Source organism: Xiphias gladius, chromosome 24 (genome assembly GCF_016859285.1).
Source record: "Xiphias gladius isolate SHS-SW01 ecotype Sanya breed wild chromosome 24, ASM1685928v1, whole genome shotgun sequence".
In the NCBI taxonomy this organism is placed as follows: domain Eukaryota; kingdom Metazoa; phylum Chordata; class Actinopteri; order Istiophoriformes; family Xiphiidae; genus Xiphias; species Xiphias gladius.
Genome location: NC_053423.1, coordinates 23,652,497 through 23,668,939, shown reverse-complemented (window position 1 = coordinate 23,668,939; position 16,443 = coordinate 23,652,497). Strand labels below are relative to the sequence as shown.

Genomic DNA, 16,443 nt, shown 5'->3' with positions numbered 1-16,443 from the left:
CAAAAAACAAGCACCCGGCGGCGGTGGAGAGGACTGCAAGCTAACAAACGTGGATGATCAAGGGAGAATCGTCAGCTGAATCTGCAGCTCCCCTCGGCTCCACGGGGCTTTGTGGTGAGTTTCAGCTCATTGTTTTTATCTGCCTGGACCACAGGCAGACTGTTCCGGTTCATTCCAGAGACCAGCTGCTGAACATAGCGGAGCCTTTAGCGGCTAAAGAGCCAGGGGTTTCCCTAAGGAGCTGGTGGAGACCAAAACCAGAGCCAAAACGGAGGGAGTACTGGACTTAGATTCATCGGTTGACGCAGCGCTAGAGATTGAGAAACTGATATAAAATGTGCTTAGCGGAACGTGTAGCATTCTCCTATTCTCTCCCAGCTTTTAAACAGACAAGTTTTTATTCCAGAATTTAATACAAGACTTCATCATATAACACGTCAGTAAACATTGACATTTTTTTGACATGTTTTATAGCAACAATTGTCATTTTCTGATAGCAGGATCAGAAAATTAGTAAATCAGGACACAAAGACCACATCTCTGTTGCAAACATTCATTTATTTGATCCCAGGAATCCCAGGCCATAATCAGAACATCAGTGCCTCTCCCCTTTAGCCTGTCAAATAATATCCAGCAGCACTGAAGTAGCACTGATCCCGATTTTCCACCAAAATGCAGTGGGTATAACACTCGGCTTCACCCAGTTACAGTTTTAAATTTCTCTCCACACAATCAGTCCCTTTAGAATCGACAGTCCCATTGTAGACAGCCCACACCCACCACCGCTCGGAGGGTTTTCAAATAAGAAAAATGCCTCAGAAATCTTTTATACAGAGGAATCACATTCAAGCAAGTTCAGAAGAAAGAAACATGTTTCACATTCAAACCACAAAAAAAACACAAGTCAGGTTGGTTCACGAGACAATAAAAATAAAAGTTAGGACCGTTGCAGCAGCATAAACGTCACAGTACGTTTAAAAAAAAAAAAAAAAAAAGAGGCTGGACAGACAAACGGAGAAAAAAATGGACACAGTTCCTGTAGTGTTTCAACAGGAGGTAGTGGTAAAACACTGATTTCTGCTCCAAGTGGAAATACATCAGCAGCAGTTCCAATACTGACAGCAAGGGGGCAGCTTTCCTGAACAAATACTGTACAAGTACAATACAGAGAGGGAACCAGAGCAGGAATCCATTAACCCAGGTTTTTCAAAATACTGTTGGGTGGTGTGATGCTCTACAGCAAACAAGTTCGCTGTGTCAATCCATTTAGAACCAGATTAACAAAGTCTGATTGTTGCAAACTGTCGTTTATCAGCTCCTAACGCCGATTACTCTTTGCTGAAATGTGGTTACTGCGAAGCGCGAACCCCGTCTGAAACTGTCGGCCTCATCCAGGCTTCCACAGAAGTCGCGCTCGGCTCACGATCCCCCGCGGCTCGACGCGCCCGGCGTGTCGCGTTTTCTACGCCATACGTTTCTGATGAGGAGATTTTCCTTTTGTCTCCTCGCTACAGCTGTTGTGAGAAAGCAAACGCGGGGTTCGTGCTGCTGCTGCCGCCTGCCACAAGATAAACGTGGAGCTCGGAAATTGGCTGATGACTTCACCAGCCGTTGGGATTTCTGGGCCCAGAAACTGGCCGGTGGTGTCACACACACACACACACACACACACACACACACACACTCGCACTAACTCATCACCAGCAAAAACCTTGTTTCAAAACCCGAGCAGCAAAAAAAAAAAGAAGAAAAAAGTCGTTTTTTCGACCAAAAACTTTCCTTGAGACATTTGTGTTGAGGCGCCGGTTTCTCCATAGTTTTGTATAAATGTGGCTTGTGTCAAATACAGATTACCTCCTAAATTCCTTTTCCTTTTTTCGCAGAGGTGAAATCTTTTTCTCCCCCGTGCACGGACAGTATATTTGAACTAAAGATGAACTAACGTTAACCAGGAATCGTGTTCCTGTTAGATTATGTGAGCCGCTTCCGGTTTCATGCCAAACCTGGTGTTCGATGAACAAACCTGGGTCAGTGGATTTTAGATCTGCTGGGGAGGGGGGCGGGGAAACAAAAAAACCAAAAACGTTTTTTATTTTTTTATTTGCTCGGCCATCGAGAGGGGTGATGTTGGTTACTGGGGACAACGCTTCAAGTGGCCGAGAGAGACAAGAAGTCGTTTTAGTTTAGCTCACTATTTAAACTGTCCTGACGCGGTAAACTCCACCCACCCGGGTACGCCCAGTGAGGCAAAAGGAACACAAAATGATTACGTCCACCTGCCTGGAGAGACCTTCTGCGCTGGGAGAAGAGAAAACGGGAGGCACTGGAGCACATTACAGACCATGCATGAGGGTGTCTGAGGAAGGCATCGGTGAGGAAGGGGAGGACGAAGAGCAGGCGGGGCGCTGAGGAAAGGCTGGGTTTGGCTTGGTGGTGTCGCTGCAGACCCGTCCCGTGACTTGCGTGTCCGCTCCCTGAAGAACCAGCTCAGTAGAAGAAATACACTGAGGAGGGAGACCACAGTCGCATTTAGAAAACAACCTTAACGAGAACTTTTTCACAGACCTTCTGCTCCCTGAGTTCAGGAGTCATCTTCCTCAGTGGACCCACACAGGTTCAACATTTTTACAATATATTGCGAGGCAGTAAAGATTCTTACAAACCAGGTGTTTTCCTGGCCGACGTCTTACTTTAAAACGGCTAAAAACCCGAAACCAGCCAGCAGCGGCTCTTGTGCTGCTCTGAGGACGATGCTGGAGGAAAGGCCACTGGGCCATTAAAAATAAAAAACGAAAAAAAAGAAACGTCTCTTCGCGAGTGTGATGGTGTTCAGCAGGAACCTGCCAATTAGGTCACGAGACCGTTTTGGCCTGAAGATGGCGTCAGAGGAAATGTCAGGGTTTCGATATAATGATTAGGACTCATCCTCAAGGGACTACGAACGCTGACGGCCGATTCCAAGGACGTCCCGGCGTTTGACTGGAGCCGTGGATCAAAGCGGTGGTGAAAGCGACACTTTGGCCCGATGGTGGCGGCAACACTTTACATTGCGTCGCCCCCATATTTAGCATTTTATAAGCAGAATGTAAACGTGTGGTAAAAGCTTTGCAACTCGCTATAACGTAGTTGTAACGCAACTCAAAACTTAACACAGTCTGTAAAAACCTAAACCTTCATTACACGTAAAATAAAAAGGAGGAAATAAAACCTCCACAGCCTCCGTTTTCTGTGAAAGACCAGACCACAAACATTTTGCAGCCCCCGTCCCGGTCTACGAGAAGAGAAATGGATCCCTTTGAACAGGTCGCAGAATGTTCGATTGCAGTATCGTGATACTTACAGAAGATGACTCCGACACATATGACACCTACAACCGCCATGATGATCATCATCTGGAAGAAAAACAAACGGTAGAAGATTAGGTCCAACATTAGTCTCAGCTGTGTGAACCGCTCAGGTGAAATAACTATAATAAGAAAAATATTAATAATAATAATCCCAGACAAGAGGAGCAATGGTCTCCTTTTATTTGTTTTTCTACACCTGATGAGGAAAACATCATTTTTTAATGAGCTTCAAACGAGAACGTTTCCAGGATAAACCAAACGAAAGTGAACCACAGTGTTAACAAGGTTTTCTGCGTCAGTGTTGCCGTTATACCGGAGACCGTCGGGTCAACACGTGTCAGTCTTTTTAATTGATTTGGACCCAACGTAATGTTGGTCTTTGTGTTTTTTTGCCTTCGGTTTTTAATTTGTTTGTTCAGCTCCGGATTTTCTCCGGATAGAATCCAGTTTTTCTCACTTTCTTCACTGAAATATTGAGGGATCCCAAATTCTTTCCACTGGAGATTTGCAAAAATTACATATTTATGTAATCGCACAATTACAACATGCACGGTTGCACAACACGAACACCTCCAGGGAGTGTGTGTGTGTGTGTGTGTGTGTGTGTGTGTGTGTGTGTGTGTGTGTGTGTGTGTGTGTGTGTGTGTGTGTGTGTGTGTGTGTGTGTGTGTTCCTAAGTACTCCATAAATAAATCCACATGATGACATGAGTGGCACGACCTGCTGACAGACAGGAAATCACATCACCTCTGACGGGGGGGGGCGAGAGAGAAACCAGATGTTAGTGGATCAGTTGTGAGCGTGTTGGTGTGTGAAAATGAATGGAAGTGTGTTTTGTGTACGAGTGCTGTTGTCCCTCTGTCTTATTTTCTGACATTTTAGCCGGTCCTCACCTCCTCGCCTCCACGCGCGGACACGTTAAGAGGGTTAAGACTTGGTTCGAAGGCTAAAGTTAGACCCAGGTTTAGATTAAGGTGCTCAGACACGTGGAGGCAGGGCTGCAGCCAGGGATTAAGAATCGCTAATGTCAGGGGCCTAAAAACAGTCCGCATTAAGGGGAGTGGGCCGAAAAACATCAGAATCACAAGGCTGGTGTTCTTCCCATGAAAAGGCCAAAACCAACAATGCGTTTATCTCACTGTGGTTGCGATTTATGGTCACTGCCGCTTTTGGTCTTCCCCTGGGACTTGTCGACGACATGGAAAATGCAGATCATCACCAGATTTGGCCTCTAAAAAAAAAACCCACCCTTGACGTTGCTGGACCTTGACGTTGTCAGGGTTTAGGGTAGGGGCCTGGGAACGCGTTATGTCAGTCAGGGTCCTCGCAAGTATAGAAGTACAAGCCCGGTGTGTGTCTTTGTGTATATTGGGAGTGGGTGGAGTTGCATCACAAATCACAGCTGGCTCTTTAATCCCCGACCGTCACCGTAATCCGGATTGGGATTTTTCCCTCCCTCGCTTCTCTCTCCGTCTCTGACTTCCTGGTTGCTGTCAGTCAAACTCTCCTCCAATGTGATCCTCCCCCAGCTCTCTGGACGGCAGCTCCCGATTGGACGACAGGAAACTGCTCTGGTTGCCCGTCAGAGGCCGGGAGGGGGGGCGGGGGTGGGGGGTTTGGCGAACCGATGCTGGGATGAAGACAAATGGATTGCCAGCTGATGACGGGTGGATGGTTAAACGGATGAACGGGGGACGGCGGGATAAAGATGGCGGCCGGTGGGAAGATCCAGGAGCGAGCCGTGTCGGACCGAACGCGGTTTCGGTCTCCTTCGGGTGATGCAGTTACAACTAAAGCACAAAGTAGATAACGTTTGAAAATGTCTGTGTTCTTTGACACGGTTTTAAGTTCATTTTTGGGGACTTCCACGAGCCTCATTTCAATGGGAACGATTGTGCCCCTGGTGCTGCAGAGTCCGGACCTGTGACTGTAAACCACCTACTGGCCCCATGATCCTGCTCAACACCCACTGCTTCAAATAAATATTATCATCATTACTTTTATTAGATTTAGTTTTATTAGTATTATTATTCACCCTATTATTATAATTATTAGTTTTATTATTAGTCTCATTATTGTCACACATCTTTATGTCATGCGTCTACTGTGCTATGCCCCCCCCCCTCAACCCAGCCGGTCGGGGCAGACCCCCCAACCCCACCATGAGACTGGTCCTGTTCAAGGTTTCTACCTGTCAAAAGGCAGCTTTTCTTCGCCGCTGTTGCCAAGTTCTCGCTCATGTGGGAATGTTGGGTCCCTGTAAATGTAACTATAAAGAGTCCTGGTCTAGACCTGCTCTATATGAAAAGTGCCCTGAGAGAACCTCTGCTATGATTTGGTGCTATGTAAATTAAACAGAATTGAAACTGAGTTGAATTGAATCCCAACTCATGGTCCGCTTATTTGCTTTTTCTCAGGCTTTCAATCATATCCCACGGTCTTCATCACCACATAGAGTTTGCTCAGTTGGAAAACGGATCCGTGGACGCGCAACCTCGGCGGCTGCTACGATTTCGTCCATGGAACTTTTGGGACTTCTCCTCAGTGTTGGCGTGAACGTAAGCATCTGAGTTTATTCTAAATGCTAGCAAGCGGACCTTGAGTTGGGAGTTTCATTTTATCAAACTGCTGTTTCCGCGACCGAGAGTGAACCTTCATCCTTGAAATGAGAGACGTTCTGTGAAGGTTTTGAGAGTTGTTGCGCTTGCTTACCAAACCAGGGGTTCTCTCGTGCACTTGTGGCCAAACTGAAACCAGCGCCGCTGATAAATTTTAGCTACTTGTGCGTTCGTGAGAGTGCAGATAAGCCCATCACATTAGTGGGGCTAGACTCAGATAGACTGATCTTGACCGAAGTCTCTGTAACCTGGAAAAAATGTGATGTTGCCTGAAACTCTGTTAAACGGATGAGCCAGATTTTGTGTTATTAAATTGTAGGTGGAACCCAAATGAACCAGGTTCTCGAATTAAACGAGAAAAATACAGTTAGAAAATCAGATGAAGGAAAATTGAAATGAATGCTTTTACAATCTCACTACAGTTTTTTGCAAAACATCTCTGCCGTTTCTTACAGCCTTATTTCTTTTTACATTCTTCATCACTATCTCTTCTGTTGTTTTCATATTACTCTATTATTCGGTTCTCCAAAGGTTTTTCCTCTGTCACTGTGCACTTGGCTGACTTGCAGGAACAGTGACGTAAGAACTGCGTCTCTTCTCCTTTGTGGCGCTAATTTCACGTGGAGTCACCCGAGAACCCTGGGAGCTTTGGATGAGGAGACGAGCCATGAAGCCAACCTCCTGCCTGTGTTCGTAAAGACGTTATTTTCTCCAAAAAGCTGAGCCAGTCTGAACACACAGCTACCAGCTCTCTGCTCTCTGGTGATTCAATGGCAAACTAAGGGATTTATGCTGCCGAGATATTTACAGTCACCGAGCACTTTATTAGGAACAGCATACTCATTCTGGGTAGATCCTCCCTTTGCCCTCAAACAGCCTCAGGTCTTCGTGGCCTGGATTCCACATGATGTCGCAAACTTTCCTTTGAGATTCTGGTCCATGTTGACATGATTGCATCGCATCATTTCTGCAGATTTGTCCGTTGCACATTCATGCTGCCAATCTCCTGTTCCACCTCATCCCAAGAGGTGTTCTACTGGATCCAGATCTGGAGACTGCTGACGCCACTGAAGTCCAGTGAACTCACTGTCATGTTCATGAAACCAGTTTGAGACGACTTTTGCTTTGTGACATGGAGCATTATCCTGCTGGAAGTAGCCATTAGGGGGATGGTAAACTGTGGCCATAAAGGGATGCACATGGTCAGCAGCTATACTCCGATAGGCTGTGGTGTTCAAATGATCATTGATTGATTGATATTAACAGGCCCAAAGTGTGGCAAGAAAACATTCCCCACACCATTACACCACCACCACCACCAGTCTGGACTGTTGACACAAGACAGGTTGGGTCCATGGATTCATGCCGTTGACGCCAAATTCTGACCCTACCATCCGCTGCCTCAGCAGAAATCCAGATTCATCAGACCAGGCTACGTTTTTCCAGTCTTCAGCTGTCCAACTCTGGCGAGCCTCTGCCCACTGCAGCATCAGATTCTTGTCCTTGGCTGACAGGAGTGGAACCCGACGTGGTCTCCTGCTGTTGTAGCTCATCCGCCTCAAGGTTGGACGTGTTGTTCACCCTGAGATGCTTTTGTGCTCACCACAGTTGTAAAGAGCGGTTATCGTGAGTGAGCCGGCGCGCAGGTGTTCACCATAAAGTGCTCGGCGAATGTACTGTCCAAGGACTTTACTGAAATCTGTTGAAACAAGCAGGGGGGCTGTGGGCATAGGAAGTGATGTGACCCATTTTGATACTGTTCCTCTGCACAGACGTCGTGGCAGCTCACGTTGGTGTCAGATATGAGAGACATCTGAGCGTAGACGCGAACAATAACGAACAAAACTTGAAAAATTGGCAGCGATTACAGAGCACGATACCTGCTAATTGAATCATTGCTAAGAGAGAAGTGATAGAGTTACACTGAGGGATGGATGTTGCTGTGGGGAGGTCTTTTTGTAGTAAGACTGAGTGGGACTGAGGCACGGTGGGAAATCGCCCCGACACACACACGGCAACGCACACTGAACCTTGCCCACCTTGCAGTTTTTCCACCAGTACTTGTTCTTGAGTTTGGCCGCGCTGCTCTCGAACTGCGAGGCTCCGGCCTGCAGGGCGTCGGCCCGGTCGTCCAGCTCCGACAGCTTCTGGTCTCTCTCCAGGACTTTGTCCACGTTTACACGCATGATGTCCACCACCTGAGGGAGGAGAACGCCGACAGCCACACTGTTAGAGGTTAAGAAAAATCCAACCCGTCTTTTCAAAGCTGTCCACGTGGACACGTTTGTTTTTTATGTTTATTCTATTCACTTCATCAAATCATTGCCAAACTAATTTTGAAGCTTCCGAGCCTCAAGCAGCTTCTACTCTGTATTTTTATTATTCCATTTTCTTTACTCTATATAGTTTTCTTAATAGGATTTATTTGTCATTTCTATATTTTTTTCTACTTGTCTGTACCCTGTACCTACCTACCTATCTTTATTAATTTCTCATTCTAGTATCCATTTTCCTTTTTGAGTTTCCCTTTTTTTCCTTTAAACATTTAACTATGGTCTGATTATTCTTGATAGTAAAGGGGAAAAAAACACGTATCTGTGTAAATTTTGTTCATTTTTGTTCTACTCGTCTACAGATTCCCTCTGTCAGACCCTCGTAGTCCATGTTTCCTGTATTTTTTGATTGGAATTTTTAGAAAAAGATTTACCGTTATTCATTTTCCCCTTTAATCTTATCTCAGGGTGAAATTGTCCTCCACGACTTTGTTGCCGTTGACCCAGTTTGTGGGGAACTTGAACTCCACAAAAGTGTGATTCTCTGTCTCCGCCCTGTCCCTGACCAGACCTGCAGTCTAGACCTGCCACAACACGACGGGTCTGCGTCGCCACAAGGAAACGTGCGCGAACGCTCGGAGCAGTGCCCTCACCTCGTCCACCTGCGCCTGCGTCTGCTGCAGTCGCCTGTTGCTCGTCAGGTTCGGGGCCGGAGCCGGACCGCCCCCCTCGCCGTCCGGGGCCCCGGGAGCTCCTGGGGTACCTGCTGCTTCCGGAGTCGACCTGCGGGACAAGAGCGTGCGTCCGAAAGAAAGAGGAAGGGGGACGAAGCGATGACATTCCGTCACACGAAACTTCAAAGGTACAGAAGAGTTCGGCACGTACGTAGACGTCTGTTGGTGAAATTCAGTCTCCACTTGAACCCCATCACTTCATATCATTACAGTTATGATTCAGACTGTGTAACTACGTTGTGAAGAGGAGACTCCGTACGCTTTGGCCCTAAGTGACAATTACAGGACACTGATAGATGGTAAAACGTGGTGTGACTGTAGCACAAGCCGAGCAGAATCCTAAGACTAGAGTTAATTAGACTTGGAGTCGAATTTAAAGTTCACTAACGTTAGCTCAGCATAAGCTGCTGGTCCTGACAGGCAACGTGAGGCTGTAGCAACAGTAGCAGCGGAGTGTGTTGACCCCGGTGAATCGACCAAAGCTGCGTTTTATTGCTGATGAATTCAACTTTTTATTTGTAATTTTTTATTTCAATTTTAAATGCAGGACTTCGCCTTGTAATAGAGGGTTTTTTACATCGTGGTATTGCTACTTTTACTATACTTGTACGCTGTGGTGTTGCTGCCCCTGCTTAAGTAAAATGTCTGGGCACTTTGAAATAGAAACGTCGTGAACTGTAAAAAGCCAAACTCTAATTCAGTAATAGAAACGTGACTCATCTCACGTTGGCCTCCACCCATATGATCAAAGTATCAGAGAGGAACTGTAAAGGCTCAGCAGGTCAGAGGAACACGGCGACAAAACCCAACAACATTAAAAACAAAAACAAACAACAAAAAAACCCCACTGTGCAGACAGTGATGTTTTTTCTTCGCACACACACACACACACACAGGCTGCAACACAGCAGGTGGTTCGATGCACGATTACACCGAACAGCAGCTCAGTTTTCCTGCCTCTGCCGTGTAACACACAGGCTTGTTTTCCGGAGGTAAAATGGAGAGAGATTAGTGCAGCAGCAGCAGCGGCGGCGGCGGCGGCAGCAGCAGCAGCAGCCAGACAGGATCCCAACAGAGAGGGCTGGATTTGACTGATGGAGATAAACATGCACGCAATAATTCCCCACCCCTCCCCCACCAGAAGAAATAAATCAAATGCAATGATAAAATCTGCCATAACATGGTTTTGTTTTCTCTGAAAATTTCCAGCAAGTTTCGTGTGACATTTTAAATGATCCTGTGTCTGTATTTTGCAGACTCACTGCCGGTATTTTCGGTGGAAAAAAGAAAGTAGCTGGTGCAAAGTATAGAAAACCACTTGAGCCGATCACAGTAGTGATGGATAGTTCTGTGCGAGAACCAGCCGGTGAGTCATGGTTGGTAACAGCTGCAGCCCAAGAAATTTCCAGACTACTCACAAGTTTCATCTTTTGCCGAACAAAAGGAACAAAACAGCTGATCAAAATTATGAACTGAAATGGAAATACAGTCTAAACGCGAGCGGGAACTACCCTGCAAACGAGCTGCTGTTCGGAGCGGGATTGATTAAACTTAAATTTAGGACAGTGCAAACATATTAACAGGCTTTAGAGGCTTGTCAATAATTTAAAAAATGAATGAAGTACTCACATCTCAGCGGCAGGATGGTGGAGATAATCTGAGTCCGAGAGACAGGGAGAGTGTGAGGGAGATATAAAGGGAGGGAGGGAGGGAGGGCGAGAGAGGCAGAGAGGGACAGAGAGAGAGAGAGGGAGAGAGTGTGAGGGAGATATAAAGGGAGGGAGGGAGGGAGGGCGAGAGAGCGGGAGAGAGAGGGAGAGGGAGAGAGAGAGAGTGTGAGGGAGATATAAAGGGAGAGAGGGAGGGAGGGCGAGAGAGAGAGAGAGAGAGGGAGGGAGAGAGAGAGAGAGGGAGAGAGAGGGAGAGGGAGAGAGAGAGTGTGAGGGAGATATAAAGGGAGGGAGGGAGAGAGAGAGAGAGAGAGGGAGAGAGAGAGGGAGAGGGAGGGAGAGAGAGGGAGAGGGAGAGAGAGAGAGGGAGAGAGAGATAGAGAGAGGGAGAGAGTGTGAGGAGATATAAAGGGAGGGAGAGAGAGAGAGAGAGAGGGAGGGAGGGAGGGAGGGAGAGAGAGAGAGAGAGAGGGAGAGAGAGAGAGAGAGGGAGAGAGGGAGAGAGGGAGGGAGAGAGGGAGGGAGGGAGAGGGAGAGAGGGAGAGAGAGAGGGAGAGAGAGAGGGAGGGAGAGAGAGAGAGAGGGAGAGAGGGAGAGTGTGAGGGAGATATAAAGGGAGGGAGGGAGGGAGAGAGAGGGAGAGAGGGAGAGAGAGAGAGGGCGAGAGAGTGGGAGAGAGAGGGACAGAGAGGGAGAGAGGGAGAGTGTGAGGGAGATATAAAGGGAGGGAGGGAGAGAGAGAGGGAGAGAGAGACAGAGAGACAGAGAGAGAGAGAGAGAGAGAGGGAGAGAGAGAGGAGGGAGAGAGAGAGAGAGGGAGAGAGAGACAGAGAGACAGAGAGAGAGAGAGGGAGAGTGTGAGGGAGATATAAAGGGAGGGAGGGAGAGAGAGAGGGAGAGAGACAGAGAGACAGAGAGAGACGGAGAGAGAGACTCTGGTTGAATATAAATGAAGGAGGATGACTCGGGTCTTCTTCTCTCTGCCTGAACTTGATTCACTTTTTATTTTAAACCCCCCAAAAAAACAAAACAAGAAACCCTACAATTGAAGCAACTGCACAGATTAAAAAAAATATCCGGGTCTCACACACACACACACACACACACACACACACACACACACACACACACACACACACACACAGATTGACCTTGGTCACTTTTGGGGACATTACATAGACTTGCATTCATTTCCTGGAGATTAACCATAATCCCAACTATAACCACTGACCCAAAATCAGCTTTTTCCCAAATGGAGACACAGCTTTTGTCCCCAAGTGGACAAGCTGCCCTTAATTAACTGGAATTTTGTCCCCAAAAGAAGTTTATGACACCCAGACACACACACACACACACACACATTTGTCCCAGTCAGAGGCTGTAATGCCCTTAAGGGAAATTATTATTTGCCGTCCAATATTAACTCTACAGATTGTCCCTTTAAACAGTTCTTGTGTACCGCGAAGAATCTGCAGTTCAGAACCTCTCTGACACACACTGTATGTAGAGGAGCGTAGCATAGCGTAGCATAGCATAGCATAGTATAGCATAGCATAGTATAGTAAAATATACTATAGCATAGGATAGCATAGCATAGCATAGCATAGTACAGTATAGGATATTTTAGCATAGCATAGCGTAGTATATTATAATAGTAGTATAGTATAGCATAGCATAATATAGCATGGTATAGTATAGTAAAGTATACTATAGCATAGGATAGCATAGCATAGCATAGTACAGTATAAGATATTATAGCATAGCATGGCATAGTATAGCCTAGTATAGTATAGCATAGCATAGCATAGTATAGTAAAGTATACTATAGCATAGGATAGCATAGCATAGCATAGTACATTATAAGATATTATAGCATAGCATGGTGTGATATAGCCTAGTATAGTATAGCATAGCATAGCATAGCATAACATAGTATGGTAAAGTATACTATAGCATAGGATAGCATAACATAGCATAGTACATTATAAGATATTATAGCATAGCATGGCATGGTATAGCCTAGTATAGTATAGCATAGTACATTATAATAGTAGTATAGTATATAATAGTATAGCATAACATAGTATAGTAGTGGAAAAAGTACCCTTATCATATACTTGAGTAAAAGTACAAAGCTCACAAAGTAAAAATACTCCATTACAAGTAAAAGTTCTTCATTAAAAATGTACTTAAATAAAAGTACAGAAGTATTATCAGCAGAATGTACTTGAAGTATCAAAAAAGTACTCATACTCAAACTACTCTACTGTAACTTGTAACTAGTATACAGTACTGTGTATATTGTTGGGTATTTCAATCTGTCACATTGAAACGTACGTTCCCGCATAAAAGGTTATTCTGCCAAATGGCTCCGTGTGCGTCTCGCGGGTACTTGTTCCGTTGCAGATGAAGACCTGACGCCGCAGCAGAGCCCGAGCTTGACTTCAGGGAGAGCGGCTTGCGGGAACTGGCCCACAGCCACTCGTGGGCCGCCTGTCCCTGACCCGGGACTCAAGTGACAGGACGCGTAGCCCGGCGGAACCGTTACATTATCCTGGGTGACGGCGTCTAAGTCATAACACACTCAGGCCGTTGGAGCCTGAGGCCGAATCCGGAGACAAGGTCACGTTTTACTTTAAGCGGGGACATTTAGACGCCGGTGTAAGGTGATTTTCTGCCCCGACCACAGGCGGCGGTGCGCGATGCGTCGCCCGACCGGGACGCAGTCCGGGGAGAGGGGAAAAAAACCGAGCGCGCCCTCCCGGTGGCCCCCGGGAGGGTGCCGGCGCCTCTCGGCCTCCCGGTGAGTCGGGTCACCTCTCCATTCCTCTTCCACCTGGTCGTCTTCATTTTACTCCCTCTAAGGTTTCTTCTCTCCTACAGTTGGTTCTTCCTGCTTATTTACGACTCGGGTCAGTTTTTATTTATTTTCTTTGGGTTTTTTCTGTCATTACTTTCTTTCTGTGTCCGGATTCTCGGGCGGTACTGTGGTTTTACATTGTGCCAAAAGCAAAATATCGCAAACATGCTGTGGTGTAGACTCAGTGGTCAGTTTATTAGGAACACCCGGCCGAAACGACCGCCCTGTCAAGGACCCCCCCTTCCCCGCCGGCCACCGCGCCAGAGGCAGCGACAATGCGATTGGGTACTTGGGTCCGACAGGTGTGTTGTCGGTCAACCGGATCGACCTTCCCACCGACAGTTTCTCATTTGAATGGTCCAGAAAAACGCATCTCGCCCACGCTGTGGTCGGAGTTACGCGGATTACGCGTCCGTGGTGCGAAAGAGGATCCGTGGAGCTTATTACACTCAGGTGCTGGTCCTGAACCGATGTGTTATTCCAAGAGGAATGAACCCAAAGACATATGGTTGTCTATCTGTGACAAACGACCCCTTAGATGGAGGCGGCAGGACAGTCTGAGAAACCGTCCTCGGGTCCCGTGTCTCGTCCTTTTCTACAGATAAGCCGGTAAATGGGGAGAGTCAAGCATGTCCAGAGTGAAACGTCCGACCGAGGGACATTAACTTTGCATACTTCACTAAACGAATGCGCGAGTCCTGATGTTTTGAAGGATGGACTCAACACTTCAAATTAAAACGGTCAAGTAAAGTAAAAAAAAAAAAAAATGGTGCTAAATTACAGTGAGTGAACACAAGCAGCCGAGCTTCTCCCAGCGCCCGGCGCTGAATGTGGGCTCGTCGGTGCGGCTGCCCCCCCCCCACCACCCCGGCTGCTCTTTCTTGCTCCGCATCGATGTCGTCTGTGGGGTTGCGGAGTTTGTTTTGCTGCCCCGGACCCACCGGTCAGTCGCTCTGAGCCGGAGGCGACTCGCATCGACTCATCCCGGGGAGGAAACTTGAAGCTCGAGCCAGTGAAACTGACGGTTTTCCAGCAGGATACGTGGCGACCGGTGCCCGTCGTCAGTAAAAAACCCGCGTCGCTGTTGAACCAATGGGTTTCGAGCGGTATTGGAACTGGACCCCCAGGACCCGGAGGAGCGTTTGGAGCCTGCGGCGGCAGCAGCAGCTGGATCCGGGAGCTTTCTGAGGGACAAGCGTGACACTGTTGGCACGGACCTGGACCTGGACCTGGACCTGGAGCGGGATTTCAAAAGCAGAAGCCTTCTTCGTGTTGTCCGGGTGTCAGCTGACCCCGTAGGCAGCACGCTGGCGGCGTAGCCGGTCCTGGCGCGGCCATGTCCGGTGGCTGTGCGAACGGCCACGCTGCCTCCTGCCGCGGGGTGCACCTCCGAGTCCCCGGTCGGCAGCGGCTCCGGTCCCATAAAGCAAAGCGGCGTCAAGTCATAAGCCTTCGTCAGAAGTTCACGGGTTTTTACGAGCTCCGGGCATCTGAATCAAAGACTGATTTCTTTTTTTTATTTGTTTTGAAAAGCAGTTAAATGTTTCTCATCTTTTTCCCGACTCGCTAATCACCTTGTGCGACCCCTCAGATTTACCCTGTGACCACATGGAGGGCCCCGGCCCCCAGGTGGGGAAGCAGCGGTGTAACGTACAGGTAACAATCGTCCCTATCGTTTTTTTGTACCTGCACCTCAGTGTTTCCATTTTCTGCCACTTTACGCCTCCACTCTGGTTCAGTTCGGGAAGTAAAGATTTTCTTTTTCTTTCCCCCTTTACATTTGATAACTTTAGTTACTGGCTATTTCACAGATGTTACACAAAAAAAAAACATGAGCGAAGACACTGGAATATGATGCAGTTTTATAGGTTAAACTGCCTGTATATAAAACATTAGATACAATGGTTAAAGTTTGCTCCATCCAAACCAGCTACACATTAAACAGTAATAGTATAGAAATCTATTTAATAGATTGGAGCTGAAGAAGCACTCAGATCCTTTACCTGAGTCAAAAGTACCACAGTGTAAAAATACTCCATTAAAAGTCCTGCATTCAAAATCCCACTGAAGCAAAAGTACAGAACTATTATCATCAGCAGAATGTAGTTAAAGTATCAGAGGTAAAAGCGCCGGTGCAGCAAAAGGCCTCCCGTGACTGATATTTCACTGTGTATGGCAGCAGCAGATTGTTACGACTGCATCACATCAGTGTGTGTGTGTGTGTGTGTGTGTGTGTGTGAGCAGCTAGCTGCTCACACACACTGATGGTGCTGGTTTCATCTGCTTTATACAGGCTGGGTAGTAGTTTAGTCCAGTGGTGCTCAGCTGAGGGGTCGTGAGATGATCACTGGGACAGGAGGGGAAAAAAAACAAAATAATAAACAAATGGTTTTTTTGTTTTGTCTAATCTTTGCATTTATTAGAAACCTCTGGGCCTGCAACGCGTAGACGTCTGAAACACGACAAGGAGACGCGAACACACGCCGAGTTTTCCCTCCCGAGCCAAAAAGCCTGTGAGCCGCCGTTCAACCTTTTGACAAGAATTCGCGTTCTGTTAAGATCTTCGCACGTTTCAATGTAAAATCTTCGCGTAGTAACTGCGGCTGTCGTCAACATAGTGGAGCAGAAGAGAGAGTGTCAGTGACATGGAAATAGTCCAGTAAAAATAAAACAGCTACCTTGAAGTACAGTGCTTGAGTAACGTACTTAGTTACAATCCTCGCAGGCCACTGCGTCACGGAGTACCTTCATACTTTAAGCACATTTTACCAACAATACTTACAAACTGCACTTTTACTTGGGACACGAGGCAGGACGCGTAACACGTGCCGGAGTATTTTTGTGAAGTGTCCAGTCCAGTGGAAATGTAGTGTCAAATGTTCCATCTTTGAGTAAATGTAAACTTTGAACCTTTTGTGAACAACAAAACTCAGACAACAGA

General features: G+C 47.0%; 1 protein-coding gene across 1 annotated transcript; it reads right to left on the bottom strand.

The window, feature by feature from the left end:
• Positions 1–1,311: 1,311 nt before the first annotated feature.
• Positions 1,312–14,495, bottom strand: LOC120786432 (vesicle-associated membrane protein 2-like). The gene is made up of 5 exons (XM_040121878.1): positions 14,284–14,495; positions 8,892–9,021; positions 8,005–8,163; positions 3,341–3,392; positions 1,312–2,504 (listed from the first exon to the last, which is right to left on the bottom strand). Exons 1-5 carry the CDS (start codon positions 14,475–14,477, stop codon positions 2,488–2,490), a joined length of 552 nt encoding a protein of 183 aa, XP_039977812.1. The 5' UTR covers positions 14,478–14,495; the 3' UTR covers positions 1,312–2,487.
• Between the last annotated feature and the right edge of the window lie 1,948 nt (positions 14,496–16,443).

Bases quoted from the DNA above. Each gene is read 5' to 3' on its own strand.
- LOC120786432 (XM_040121878.1), bottom strand. From the start codon at position 14,477: ATGCGAGTCGCCTCCGGCTCAGAGCGACTGACCGGTGGGTCCGGGGCA. The intron at 9,022-14,283 runs GTAATTTAGCAC...CTTGTCCCGCAG, and splicing joins GCTGCTTGTGTTCACTCACT to GTCGACTCCGGAAGCAGCAG. The intron at 3,393-8,004 runs GTGGGCAAGGTT...TTTTTCTTCCAG, and splicing joins ACTGGTGGAAAAACTGCAAG to ATGATGATCATCATGGCGGT.